This window comes from Denticeps clupeoides, chromosome 14, assembly GCF_900700375.1.
Source record: "Denticeps clupeoides chromosome 14, fDenClu1.1, whole genome shotgun sequence".
In the NCBI taxonomy this organism is placed as follows: domain Eukaryota; kingdom Metazoa; phylum Chordata; class Actinopteri; order Clupeiformes; family Denticipitidae; genus Denticeps; species Denticeps clupeoides.
Window position 1 is genome coordinate 17,870,014 of NC_041720.1, and position 14,161 is coordinate 17,884,174.

At 41.3% G+C, this 14,161-nt stretch overlaps 1 protein-coding gene across 2 annotated transcripts in view; it reads left to right on the forward strand.

Moving 5' to 3' along the window:
* The first annotated feature begins 1,480 nt into the window (after positions 1–1,480).
* prima1 (proline rich membrane anchor 1) overlaps positions 1,481–14,161 on the forward strand; it is a 33,645-nt gene continuing 20,964 nt past the window's right edge. For both annotated transcript variants that reach the window (XM_028953359.1, XM_028953360.1), the window contains exons 1-2: positions 1,481–1,847; positions 2,818–2,965. In XM_028953359.1, coding sequence (XP_028809192.1) covers positions 1,770–1,847; positions 2,818–2,965 — 226 coding nt within the window. In that variant the 5' untranslated portion in view covers positions 1,481–1,769. The remainder of the gene's footprint in view (positions 1,848–2,817; positions 2,966–14,161) is intronic.

A 14,161-nucleotide genomic window follows, 5' to 3' on the forward strand; every position in this document is an offset into this window, starting at 1 on the left:
CGGTTGGAAACCATGTCTCATTTCTACATCAGTTATGTCATCTATTTTACTTATATATTTATCTTCTATTGGTAAGTTACAGTTCTAATACACCTTCATATGCAATTGGCGGGCCAGGGAAAGAGACGAGTACGGTGCGGCTGAAAGCAAAGGAGGCAGATCAGTTTCCACGATTTTAATCTGCCAACGTGAGCCAGTGTAAGCCGCAAAACCCCTCGGATGTTGACGTTCATGTGAAGGACTGGATCGGGGAAGGGACAGGACGAAAGGATGAGTAGATAGATGAGGAGACAGACAAGGACAGTTTTACTTAGCTGAGGAGAAATAGAGCCGGGTCGAGTTGACCAATGCCAATCAATGACTGAGCAGCTGGCGGTGGCCATCTTGCCAGTTTATGGGAGTCGCGTTACCTGGTTTCCACGGTGCTCCTGGACACGTGACCGGAGTCACATGACAGACCATCTCCTAAATATGATTCAGCTGCAGGAGTCCAGGGTGCCACCAGTGCAGAGTTTGCTCAGGAACGGCAGAAGGCAGGCGTGAGTGCATCTGCACCCACAGTGAGGCGAAGACTTTTGGAGGACGGCCTGGTGTCAAGTAGGGCAGCAAAGAAGTCACTTCTCTCCGAGAAAAACATTAAGAACTGTATTACTGTCATGCTTAAAGTGTTGTGAGGAGCTCTGGACCGGTTAATATGACAGTTTTAGACATATTGACCCCCACCCCCTGGATTCCTAGCTGATGGAAACATGTTGTTCAGGTTCCCTGTCATCCAGCACGAGAGAGGCAGCTTGGGCGGTGGTAATGAGTAACGAAGCTAAGGAAGGCATAATGCCAAACCCTGAGTTAAGAGAAGGACATCAATATTACTGTGTGTGTGTGTGTGTGTGTGTGTGTGTGTGTGTGTGTGTGTGTGTGTGTGTGTGTGTTGAGGTTGTTTTGGAGACCCAAAGGAAAATTCAGTGGTGAAAACTTGTCATGTAATACAAACTCTTACCAACATTCCATCTTTAGTACCCGACCGACTATTACAGGTCATGAGATGAATCCCATATGTCCCGGAGTGGTTGTAGCCTAGTATGAACCAGAAGACCACAAAGTCACAGGTTCAAACCCCACTTACTACCATCATGTCCCTGAGCAAGATCACTTAACCCTGAATGTCTACAGGTGGACTGTCCCTGTCACTACTGATTGTAAGTCGCTCTGGATAAGGAAGTCCGATAAATGCTGTAAAAATGTATTTTTTTTAAACGTGTCTACCTCTGTTCCATCAAAATGAGGGAGGTCGAGAGAACCTGTTCTCTGTAGCTGTGCAGTTTACTTTGGGAGGTATATTAAAAAGAAGGGAAAAAAAGCTTCCACAGTCTATTCAGATTAGAGAGAATTTAAATTCTCTCTCTCTCTCTCTCTCTCTCTCTCTCTCTCTCTCTCACACACACACACACACACACACACACACGCACACTTGGCACACCACTCCACCCAAGTGGCTGGTTGGCGACGAGGGCGCATTTACTCCAGGCATCATCAGCTCATCTGACCTCCTCCTCCGTGGACGTGGTGTCCTGCGTGGCTTATTCCCCCCGCGCCCGTGGCCATCATGTGCGAGGACCGCTGCGCGCTCGGGGTTCCGTGGGAACTTTCTCGTCGCTCCCTCGCCTCCCTGGGATCCTCTGGCGTGAAGTTCAACTTTCCCGCGGCCCCGGGTCTTCACGCCACCCCGCGGGACATGGACGGGGACGCCGTGCTGTAGACGCGACACGGGGATGTCGGTCCGGAACGTTTTAGCCCTTACCTGCGGGTTCCTCCGCCTGCTCCTCCACCAGCACCTCCTGGTGTCCCCGGTACGTGCCGCTGCGTGGGACTGGTACCGCTCCGTTACTTTTAAAATGGACATATATAAATGTATATATTATATCTGTATATTAATTATATAAATTATGACAGAGAGAGAGAGAGGGAGAGAGGGTGGGTTCCACTGGGAACATCTGGCAGCAGCAGTTTTTGGAGATGCCATGACGCAGCGGTCCATCGCAGTTTTGTTCTTATCAAAGTCACTTTTACCTGCTTTCATCACATCATCAACTTCCAGGGTCAACATTCACCTTTCTGCCAGGAGCCATAATCTGTGTCATTCACTTCATATGTCATCGGTGCTAATGTTATGGCTGGATGTTTTGGGTGTGTGTATATATTTTTATATTTACAATATAATTTTATATATATATATATATATATATACACACACACACACACACACTTTAATGCTGGTCACCTTCTCCCCACCCAAATCACAACAGGGAGTGCGTGGCATGGGAGACCATCGTCTGAGTGACGGAAATGCATATTAACTGCCATCGTAGGTTTTTATTGCATATTTACATTTACATTTACAGCATTTACCAGACAGCCTTATCCAGAGCGACTTACAATCAGTAGTTACAGGGGACAGTCCCCCCCCTGGAGACACTCAGGATTAAGTGTCTTGCTCAGGGACACAATGGTAGTAAGCGGGATTTGAACCTGGGTCTACTGGTTCATAGGCGAGTGTGTTACCCGCTAGGCTACTACCACCCATATATATATATATTACATGCATTTTTGAATGCCTAATAGAATTATATGTGTCCAGTTGCAGTTTGATGGTGATGTTCTGAACATGGCAGTGTAGTGTAGTGACGGGGTTCAGACATCAGCTTTCCTGAAGAAGAACCGACGTGGTGGGTGTGCAGCATGTCCTGTGGTAGTACAGTAGATGGAACCGTGTTTCCACGTCCTGGTCCTTTCCACTCAACTGTCCTCTGCTTGCTTTAGCCTGTGCTGGGAGAGCCTCAGAAGTCCTGCTCCTGGGACCTCGCTGAAACAGCGGGCGGCAACTGCCAGCTGGCGTGCCGGTGTAGACCGTACCCACCTTTACCGCCTCCACCGCCTCCACCTCTTCCACCTAGAGTTATGTCCTCTGGTGAGTATGACTGAGCCGCACAGTTAGAGAATTATTTGCATGGAAACGAATCCGGGAGGATGCTGAATGGCACGGCCTGATTAACACACACTAGATCTGGACAGCCCAGCCCGGAACTGGCCCCACAAGCAGTTATGCTAATGTCTGCGGCTGATATTTTTAGTGTGCATATCAAGGATAAATCTCTTTGTTTTCTTTGTATTTTTGGAGGCATGAAAAAGGCATCTGAACTGCTCTGCTCGAGGCGTACCTCGTTTTTGAAGCTTTGTGATGATATCAGTAGTAGCCGGGACCGCTGTTGCTTCTGACCTGGAAATGCAGTTCCAAAATGTATAAATGTGATCAGGACTTAGACACCTATAGTAGGATAGATATGTAGTATTGTTAAAATTATTACTCCCAGGACCAACACCAAATGACCTCAACTCATTGGTTTAGGTCATTAGTTACCTTTTCAGGATTGGTTGGTCTTAGATTTCATGTATATTCAAATCTTGAATATCCTTTCATGTATATTCAAAGATAGCACAAAAAAAAAAGTCCTCAGTTCCTCTTGATGTCACACCATGTTTGGCGCCTTCTCAGTCTATTTATTATATAATACATGGCATGGAAAATTTTCCATTTATTTGTAATATGCACATTTTTCAATATTTCTTTTTAATTTTGTCTGGGAGATTAGCTTTGTAACACCACAAGGGGGCGCTGTAAAATCTATAGGCCTTATACGTTTTACTGGGCATGTGAATGAGAGAGTGCCGCATGGCGACTGGGTTCACCGGCCATCCACAAATTAACATCACATGCAACTTCTGAAGCATGAAAAGCCATAGACGAGTTGTAGTTGCCAGACAGAACTTTGCGTCTCTACATATGCAGGGGAAATTAAAGTTATTTAATGAATTCAAACATACGGCATACGTGTGGACGTCAGAAAACAAATCGCATTTTAATTTGTGTTATGGGGATTTCACTCTTGCACCACTGCATTTTTAAAAAAAAGTTTTTAGCTTCTTTGAGCGTCATCTGGTTCTACAATGAGTAGGAAATTTAGCTGTACTTGGGATATATGGAAACTAAGAAAAATAATTATGATTGCTACAGTAAAGTTGTGTTGAGGCCACTGTCATACTTGACGTCTGTAATTTATGTCCGTAAAGGTCTGCAGTGTGAATGTGTGTCACTGCATAATGGCCATTGGCCTGAACCTGAGCTGCAGTGCAATCACCTGATTGATTTCAAATCCGGTGTCATGGTGACTTGAAGCTCTGGATGGGTGAGATATAGCAAGCGACAACGGTGAGGATGTGTCGGAACAGATCGTGGGGGTGGGGTTGCTTTGATGCAGCCCAGGAAGCTCTTCAGTACCACTTTCAGATGGTGCAATACCAATAGGGAGATGTTCTCAACAGGGCTGAAACTTGGTATTTTGACCAAAGCATGTGACAGATATTTGACTAAGCCTAAGATCAGACTGCTTCCTTAACAGCTTGCCAGATCATGTTCACAGATAGGGATTGGTTGCATGCCTTTGACGACCTCAAAATCACTGAATCTGGTGTAAGATGCATGCTTTTTATTGCTTCCTACTGATGTCAGACCAGCTGATTCTTCACAATGTGGGACTTGGTCCATCCATACCAGTAAAATTCTGTACTAAGCACAAGAGAAAAGACGTTTCCTTTTTTCTTTTTTGCCCGGCCAGCGATAAATAAGGCTTTTCAACATCTTCAGGACGATGATAAATGGTTTCTACCGAGAGGACAGGATATAAGGCCTCAGCTGTGTTTTAGAGATGTAAGAAAGTGAAGATTTCTTCAGCTGTACAAAGCACCAGCAGGGATGTGGAGAGTTGGAGGAATGTGTCTTGTCATGTTCCCAGCAATGGTTTCTCAGCCGCTCGACCTGGGTGACCCCACACGTCCCAGCAGCAGTTGATAGGGAACAAGAGAGAACCATATAAGCCTTACATCACACGATTGTCACACAATTTAATAGTCGCAAAAAATTTTCCCAGAGTTGGAATAAAATCACATGCCACAATGCTAGTATAAGGTGGCTGTTGAAGTCCTGAGCTGGATTAACTCTAGTTCCAGCGTTGACATTAAAAAAGGATGTGAGACTTTTGTCTGCCAAGAGTTTCTAAATCTTTTCATTGTCTTCTAATGTATGGATAACGTTACTGTAGACAAATTACAATGAAAATCAACCATACCAGATCCTAAATGTTCAACATGTCAGTCTTTAGCTAAAGTAGTTCAGGAAGCTGAAAGACAAGATCAGACTTTATTTTAGAAATAAATCTTGAGTTTAATCATGTTAACGTTGTATATGTATTCATCTTCTTCTTTTGAGTATCATAAATCTTTTAATTTTTACAAATAAAATTTTTAAGATTGGGTGGGCTGCTCATCAATGACCTCTCACAAACAGTTAGGGAAGCAGGACTGGGTGAACTGAGTGAACCTCTAGATACTGTTTTTATTTTAAAAGGGGGTGTTCATCTGAGATAACAATGTACAGTTTAAATAAAAACTTTTTTTGACTGGATCATTTTTCCTTTAATGAATTGATTGCACTTTTACATGCTGACCTTATTATCGTAACAAGGGTTATTGTTCAGGCAGCAGGGCTTTAGTGTTGATTGGCTATTACTCATGTGCAAATAGCCAATCAGAGATTTATGTGGGAGGGAAATTAAATGGAACAGAGGTTTGAGTGCAAAGGGCAAAACGGAAGAGAAAACAGCAGAGCCATAGTATTGCACCTACTTACTTAATATCGATTATGGTTAAGAATAAAACGCAGATAACGAAATTCAGCAGAATGGCTAATATCAGCCCCAGTCTATCTCTGTTACTAATCGAGCAAGCTCATTCAAATTTGGTCACTTTTAATACATAAGCTGTTAATAAGTACAAGCAAAGTGAAATGCATTTCATATATTTTATTTTATATTAGTCACAAATTGAGATATGAATAATTACAAATTTTATTAATTTATATTTTAATGTCACATGTCCCTGTCACACTTCATTCCATTATAGTGAATTGATTTTGTCATGGCAAATTATGTGAAAAGTAACAGTAAATTATGCTGTTGACACATCCCCTCATCTGTAGTCATCACTTCCTTTCTGATAGCAGAGATGCTATCTTCTGAAAAAAAAATGTTATCTCCAGAATACAAATCCTGAGTTATTCTTACTTAACATCCCATTATTGTGAGTGTGAGCTTGATGGGACATTATCGGAGTGGCAAAGTGAAAATTGTTTGGAGGGCTAATCGGATTCCATGTTGAGAAACAATGGCACAGTAATTCATCATGGTCTACATTACAGCATTTATCAAACATCCTTATCCAGAGCGACTTACAATCAGTAGTTACAGGGACAGTCCCTCCCCTGGAGACACTCAGGGTTAAGTGTCTTGCTCAGGGACACAATGGTTGTAAGTGGGATTTGAACCTGGGTCTTCTGGTTCATAGGTGAGTTTGTTACCCACTAGGCTACTACCACTATGTTCTACACACAGTGGTGACACTTAAAAAAAATATTAGGGAGGCCTATGGTAAAAACTGTATTTGACATCAAGAAGTAAATTTCTCTCCTATATAAATTGTACAATAATACTATACGTGACGAACTTGCTTGAATACTTTAGAGGGGCATGAGCTGGAAATTAGATGAGACTAGATGCAAATATTTAAGTGTTTGTAATTAATTAAAAGCAAAATGTGTAATTACCTTGGTTTTTAAAACCCTTAACACTTTGCGGTTCAGCTGTTCTCTGAAGGAATATGTTACTGTTGTCTTCTGGAGCTTGAGCCAATTTAGGCTAAATGTATGTATGCATCAGTAGCTAGACTGGCAGTCACATCATATGAGTGTAATATTCAGACTTTGAGAAATTATATATAACTTCAGATATAGTCTGAATTCATTTGTGCATTGTAACACCTTACACTAAATGAGCCTTGCAGCCGATTGTCTCAGACTGGTCCGAAGTGTATGAAGTAGGCATTTAGTACTCACCTCACTGCATTATTAGTGCCGTGCTTTAACCTGACGAGGCTGGAGCCTCGAGGAGAGCCATGTTGGCTGAGGGGAAACTGATTGGGCTGTCAGCTTGAAGGATCCTGGGTCTCCTCTCCCTCGCCTTCAAGTTAATTTACTGTACGACTGTTCTGCTGATGAGAGACAGATTGATCCTCTCTCACTCCAGCCTGGCTCGCCCAGGAAGACATTAGTAATGGAGGCACATTAGCAGATTGACAGTTATTGGCAGACAGCCCTGTTTGTGATTGCACTAGGAAGCTGATGGCAGATTAAAACCAAAAAAAGCCCCGAGACCCTTCAGAAGCGACTCTATAGGGCAGTTGTTTACATGTTTAGTCTAAGAATCCTTCCCTAATGGAGGCCTAATTACATAGAGGCTCATTAAAATTCCTGTGATGTGCAGATGGCTGCTACAGCGTTACCCCACCACTGTTATTTCAGTTCGTTATTATAAAAGATTTTTCCTGAGTCTATTTTAAGCGGACACGTACTTTAAATAAAAAAGGAGGTGTGACTTTGAACTCGATACCTATATTTGATTTGACAGAACTGAATCTTTATTCCTCCCTGCTCTGTTGACAAAACTCATTTTTAAAACTGCAAAGAGCTACCGAAGGCAAGACAGGAGAACATCATGATTAATCTGTGATGACATAATCTGTTGGCGTCTTTTATTTATACATGTACCTGACTTGATATACTATTTAAAGAATATCAAAGTATATTTGGGCAGTGGTGTAAGTGGTTCTAGCAGGTAAGGAAACATAATCAAAAGGTTGTCGGTTCGTTGCAAAACATCGCAAAAACTGCACCTGCTTGGGTTCCTATTTTCCATTTGCGAGCGAGGAGAGGGAGCGATTTTGTCAAACCGCCTTGACGGAGACAGCTGGAACAACGTCTACATTCACCAGGCATCTGGAGAAGAAGCACCATCAAAAGTAAGATAACTAACTACAAGATCGTTGACTAGCTTTGCATTTCATGTTGTCAAGCTACGAGGAAAAACTCCAAGCAAGGAGCCCCTTAAGTTACGTAAAATGCAAAAAAAATTATCTTGTTTTTGCTTGTTTTGTAGGAATTCAGACAAATTATTTTTCATGAGAAGCCATCAATACATCCATTGATGCACACGACAATTTAAACTCAACTGTCATATCAATCAATGTGCCAAATATAAATCTGTTTATGTCAGTATACTGACCCAGCATGATAAAATGGTTATAGAAGAGGATTGCTGAGAATATTATTTCCCATAAGGCCTCATAACTATGATAGATCTGGGAGATTTAAAGATATATATGGACAGTGTGTCTTGTTTAAGCAGCTCCAAAACCCGGGACACTGCAAAAACCTTTCTGTATAAAAACACTTTCTGTATTTAAACCCCAGAGTTTACATTGGTTACTGTATTCTTTCAAATGCTCTGAGAAAGTATTCTGGATGACCTTTTATTTTGTATTGAATTATTTTACTTTATTTTATTGCTACATCTGACATTTATTTGCACTTATTTCACTCTTACTTGAATTGTATTTTCTAATTTTGACTTTAAGAGCAATATCATTGTTATGTAATGATTAGAAATTCATGTTTTTTCATTCAAATATGTAATTTTAAATGTATAAATTGCTATGTTAAGCAATCAAGCATCAAACCAATTCGGATAAATGAATGGTTAGATTTGGGTTAGATTAGGTAAAAAATACTGGTTTTGCCCAGCCCTAATCATGACCTCGCTAAACGTGCAGAAAAAAGCTAAGAACATTCAAGGCATAGAAGATTTATCTGAACAAGGAACTGAACTGAACAGTTGAGTCTCAGACTGATGAAGCCCTTAGCGGAAACACAAATCTTTTCCTGACTGGTAATGGAATGGAACAGAACCGGTTTTCCGCTTGTGGAAAATGGCTACACTGGAAGTTGTCTGATTCAGCGTTGCGCCAGTGCTGCTGTACTAAGTGCTGACACCAGTGTGTGCAAATCCACATTCGTTCTAATTCCACTAAAAGCTTCAGTGTCTTGGTGCGCCTATCCGTTCCTCAAGGTTTTCCTTTTTTTTTTTTTTTGCTTGACGCAGTCAGAGGAAAGATTGAATGTTCCGAATCCGGACTGGGCAGATATCCAGCCATGTGGCTTGGCTTTGGCCCAGGCTTTTCACTGGAGGAGCAAAATTCAACATTTACTCAGTGATTTGCTGTCATCAGGATGGTCCAGTAGATGCTCTTTACAGCTGTAAATGAACTATGTGGGTACTAAAGAAAATGGTTCAGAGTGACTTCTATAAATTAATGTGGCACACAGGATTTTCATGGTACAATATATAACTTGTACTCACTTATATGACATCAAGTATATCTTCAGGATTTGCAGAAATAAACAGGTAACACCTGAATTTAGTGTTTAGAGAGGAGCCTATAGGCACCCTACTTACTCATTCTAGATTATTTAAACCCTCTCCTGTCAATAAATTTACATTTATGGCATTTATACCGAGTGACTTACCATCAGTAGTTACAGTGACTTGCTCAGGGACACAATGGTAGTAAGTGGGTTTTGAACCTATGATTTTCTGGTTTATAGTTGAGTGTCTTACCCATTAGGCTACCACCAACCCATAGAACATTCTTTTCATCTACTCGGTTCCTTTACTCATAATCTCTGGACCATAATGTCCACTACCAGTCCGAACATGCAGAGGGATTATCAGCACTAACAGATTGTTTTCTGCCATTTTTCTGCCATTTTTCTTCAACTGACATATGTCGACATCTGATATCTTACTCTACAGTTGAACAGCACTGCTTCACTCAAAAACACAAGCACTCACATCTCCCCAGATAACCGCATTTCTCAAACTATTCAGTCAAAAAATCACCTCTGGAAAAATCAATTGCCTATGGAGCTAAATCCTGCACTAGCCAGCGGACCATTTCGGAGAGTGGAAGTTGTCCTTTTATGAACATTTCTCTGATATTACTGAATTAGGAATAGCCTACTGAGTGTGTGTTCTTAGATACATTTTATTTTTTAAATTAAGCCTTCAATCTGTCAGTAATCCGCTGGTCATGGTGCGCTGCGAACGTCCAGGTTCACCAAGTGGTGCATGCACATTGATATGTTCCACAAACAAGTAGTCGCTTGCTGCAATACAGAAAACATGATTCAGTTAACATTGACAAAGGCATAAAATAACAGAAATTTGGAAGGTAAATAATAATAATGATAATGATATCTTACTTAAGATAAATTTAAACTAGGAAAGAGAGGTTCGTGAACAAACTTCAATTTTGGCTTGCAAAGCAATGAAGGTTAAAAGACAAGAAGATGAAATTATGAAGGGGAAGTGTGAAATTGTTGAATTTGTTAATTTTGTGCAATTGGTAAATTTGAAGAAAAGAGGAGAGTGGAGTCAAAAATGCTAACATCAAAAATGCTAACAGGGCATGGCCACGATGAGTCACATAAATTTGGTGACATTTGGAACTTGTTTAAACAGACCCGTAATAAGACAATTTTAATGTTAATGCTAGCATGCTAATGTAAAAAATGGTAATGGGGCATGACCAGAATGATTCACATTAAATTTAGCTATGTTTTGGACATGTCAACTATTTTAGTTGGAAGACTAAAAATATTACCATTGTTCCTCTGTAAAATGAATGGGAGGATGGAGGGATGAAAATGAGAAGTGGAGGTGAGGGGGATGAGTGAAAGGAGGTTAAATGTGGTTAAATATGTTAAGTTTGTTGAATAGGTAAAAATATGTGGTGGTTCCAAACTTGAGTTTGTGACCATTGATGAATTGGAGGATGCAGTGATGAAAAGAGGAGTGATAGGAGGAGGAGGATAGGGGGATGAGTGGAGAAAGGTTGATTGTTGTTGAATTGGTTGCTTTGGTTGAATGGGTGAAATGTGTGGTGGTTGGAAGGCTGAAAGTGTGACCACTTGCTCTGTAAAATGCATGAGAGTAAATTTCCCTTTCATAAGTAAATGGGAAAAAAGAAGGAATGAAAAAGAGGTGTTCAGGCATGGCCAATTTAGAAAAAAGTAAATGAACTCAAAGAGGGGGTCATGGAGATGCGGTATATTGAATTACCGGTGTCTATGATAAAAATTGTGGACGTGAGAGCTTGTCAAAAAGTGGTCCCATGTTAAGTCAATCGCCTACTTACCATGACTGGAGCAATAAAGTGCAATCCATTTACAGGACAAAAACAGTTATCCAGAGCACCCCCACCACACCCATATCCCGCCTCCATTGCCACCATGTGCCCCTTTCACATTTCTGTAAAATGATGGGATTACTGTGACAAATAACAACAACAAAATTTATTTCTTATATAGCCCAAAATCACATACAGTATGTCTCAATGGGCTTTGACAGGCCCTGCAGTTGACACCCCCCACACTTGACCCTTCTGCACACAAGGAAAAACTCCACACAAAAAAACTCTAGGAGAGAGAAAAAAAAGAGAGGAAGAAACCTTGGGAAGGAGTGATACAGAGAGGGACCCCCTTCCAGGGTAGAGTGAGCCTGCAAATGGTGTCAGTGCAGGGTTGGACAAATCATGTCCCCAGAGGCCTTCAAAGATAACCAGGAGTGGTGAACTGTGTACATATTGTTGAAAGAAGACAATAATGATGTTAAAATCTGGTTCACATGAAGAAATTGTCATATTATTGTCATTTATGCTCATTTCTGCCATGTGTTTACCATTTTAAATCTTGCAGAAATTAAGTAATGACTGCTTATTTCACCTTTTTGCCATCCCTGCTCAGGCTGCAGTAGCTGAAGACAGTGTTCTCTGTCTTAATATCCTGAACAGTATCAATACTCCGTTTGTATGTAATCAATTTTGGCCAAACCATTAACCTCCATGGCAGGAATAAAAATAGTCTAATGTAATAATCCTGGGTTTTGTCTCTGCTGTCCTCCTCTGAACATTATGATTATGGATGTTTCTTTTTCCTCTTAGGTAAAAGGACTGTACCTTTCTAAACACTTGGACATTTTTAGGCTTTTCACCTCATACCATCATTACAGTCATGGTTTTAGTTTCAGGCTTCATTTGTTGCTATAGAACACATACTGGAGTGCAACTATGAGATTTTTCAGGTCCATCGGTGAACATGTTTTCTGATGGAACGTGAAGATGCTCTTCGATTCAGCTGTTATTACATCTAGGGGAAGATCATTCCTCTAGATAGGTAACAATCCTGTGATAAGAGCTCTGAGGAAGGAGGGTGCTGGACCATTTTGTATTTTGAACCTGATGCAGACAGTAACTGGAAGCCCAAAAAGGGAATTTATTAATGAGGGGGTGTGGGAGAACTTGGAAGGTTGAAGAAATCTTGTTGTAGATGCTGAACTGCACTTTGAGTTAGACCTGTCAGTACTGTAGACTGATTTTTGTGAAGATGACTGTTCTCCAACTCTTTCTCTTCATTGTCATCACAACCCTCAACAGTCTAGCCAGGCCAATGGTTGGCTAATCTTGAGCCACTGTGTTGTTGTTTTCGTCTTTGACTGGGAGGGGACCTGTCACTGTCATTTGACACAATCTTAGCCATACCTTTAATGAACATGTCTGGAGATAAGCTAAGATGGCCAGTTAAATTGTGTGTAATTGTTTCCCTGGATGACATATGACCGTCTGCATTCCCCTCGTTGCTCCCAGAGGCAGTGGGTGTATGTATGACAGACATATTTCTGAGTCTAAGCAAACCTTTATCATGCAGCCGAATGCATTGGAGTTGTCAGAGTCGATAGAGGTGTGTCTAAGCATCATCGAGCTAGTAGTAGTCCAGCTGACTCAGCTAACCTCAGAAGTGTATGTGTGCGTTACTTGGGGATTTTCTGGCACCGGCATAAAAATTGTAGTTAAAAAGTAGTACTGGTAATGCGCCGTAATCAGAAGGTTGCCGGTTCATATCCTGATCCGCCAAGGTGCCACTGAGGTGCCACTAAGCAAAGAAGAGGACACCTTTCATTGTGTGTGCTGTGCTGCAGGTTTTCACAATGACATTCGCTTCGCTTTGAAATTTAACCTGGTTATGAATGCACAATTTTTTCAATTAAAGAAATAGCAATAAAGGAATCTGATCTGATATCTGGTCTACATTTTTACTGCACTTTGTAGCTGGTGTTTCACTGGTGTTTGCTCGGTTTCTTTTTTAATTTTAGTCAGGTGTAAAAAAGACCATGTGGTGTGGGAGAAGAGAGTGGAGAAAAACTCTTTCTCGCTCCACACAAAAGCACTGTATTCAACCACTCCAACTTGATGCTACCTGGCAGAAAGAGGCATGGCACAATAGAGGTTAAAAATGAACAGTTTCTAATTTATTAACACCGGTAAATAATTACTGTAGTTACATGTGAGTATTGAATGTAAAAAGGTACCAATATTACAGAGAAAACAGAAATAAGATGAAAGAATAAAGAGGGAGAGAGAGAGGGAGAAGAGAAAAAGACTTCCAGCTTCCGATGGAAAAACCCCTGAGCAAGAAAGCTCAGTCCCTTTTTCCACATGTGAGCAGACCTTTATACCCCTGGCCTACAGGAAGTTGTCACTGGCCTACAGGAAGTTGTCACTGACTAATCAGAACCTGATGTTTCTGATGTCATGCCCCGGTGCCTCCCATTTGGGGAAGTCAAAGAGAGTGGGCGGTCCTGATGGCTGACACTTCACACGTTGCCGTAAGACAAAAGGCATGTAAAACAGAGGTGTTGAATCTTCACACACAACTATTGATACAGGAATGTCTCAGACAAAAGGCATGTAAAACAGAGGTGCCGAATCTTCACGCACAACCACCGACACAGGAACGTCACACATCCCCCCGCAGATGGTCGCTACGCAAAACAAAAACATGCTCCTGTGATGTCCATTCTTACACAGGATTTCTGCATAAAGAAACATGTTGCATCTAGCGTTTATTTGCCGTCATCTGAACACCAGTGCTGAATGACCATGTGGATGATATGATTTGCTCCAATAAGCAGAAAAACTGTTGCCGTTTAGTCCATGTTCACCTGACACCTCAAACGCCAGACGAATGCCTGGTTCAGACATTTAGTGAACAAGGCCTTAACGCTCATCTGACTGGCGTATTTGTAAACGTAATGTGAAGTAATGT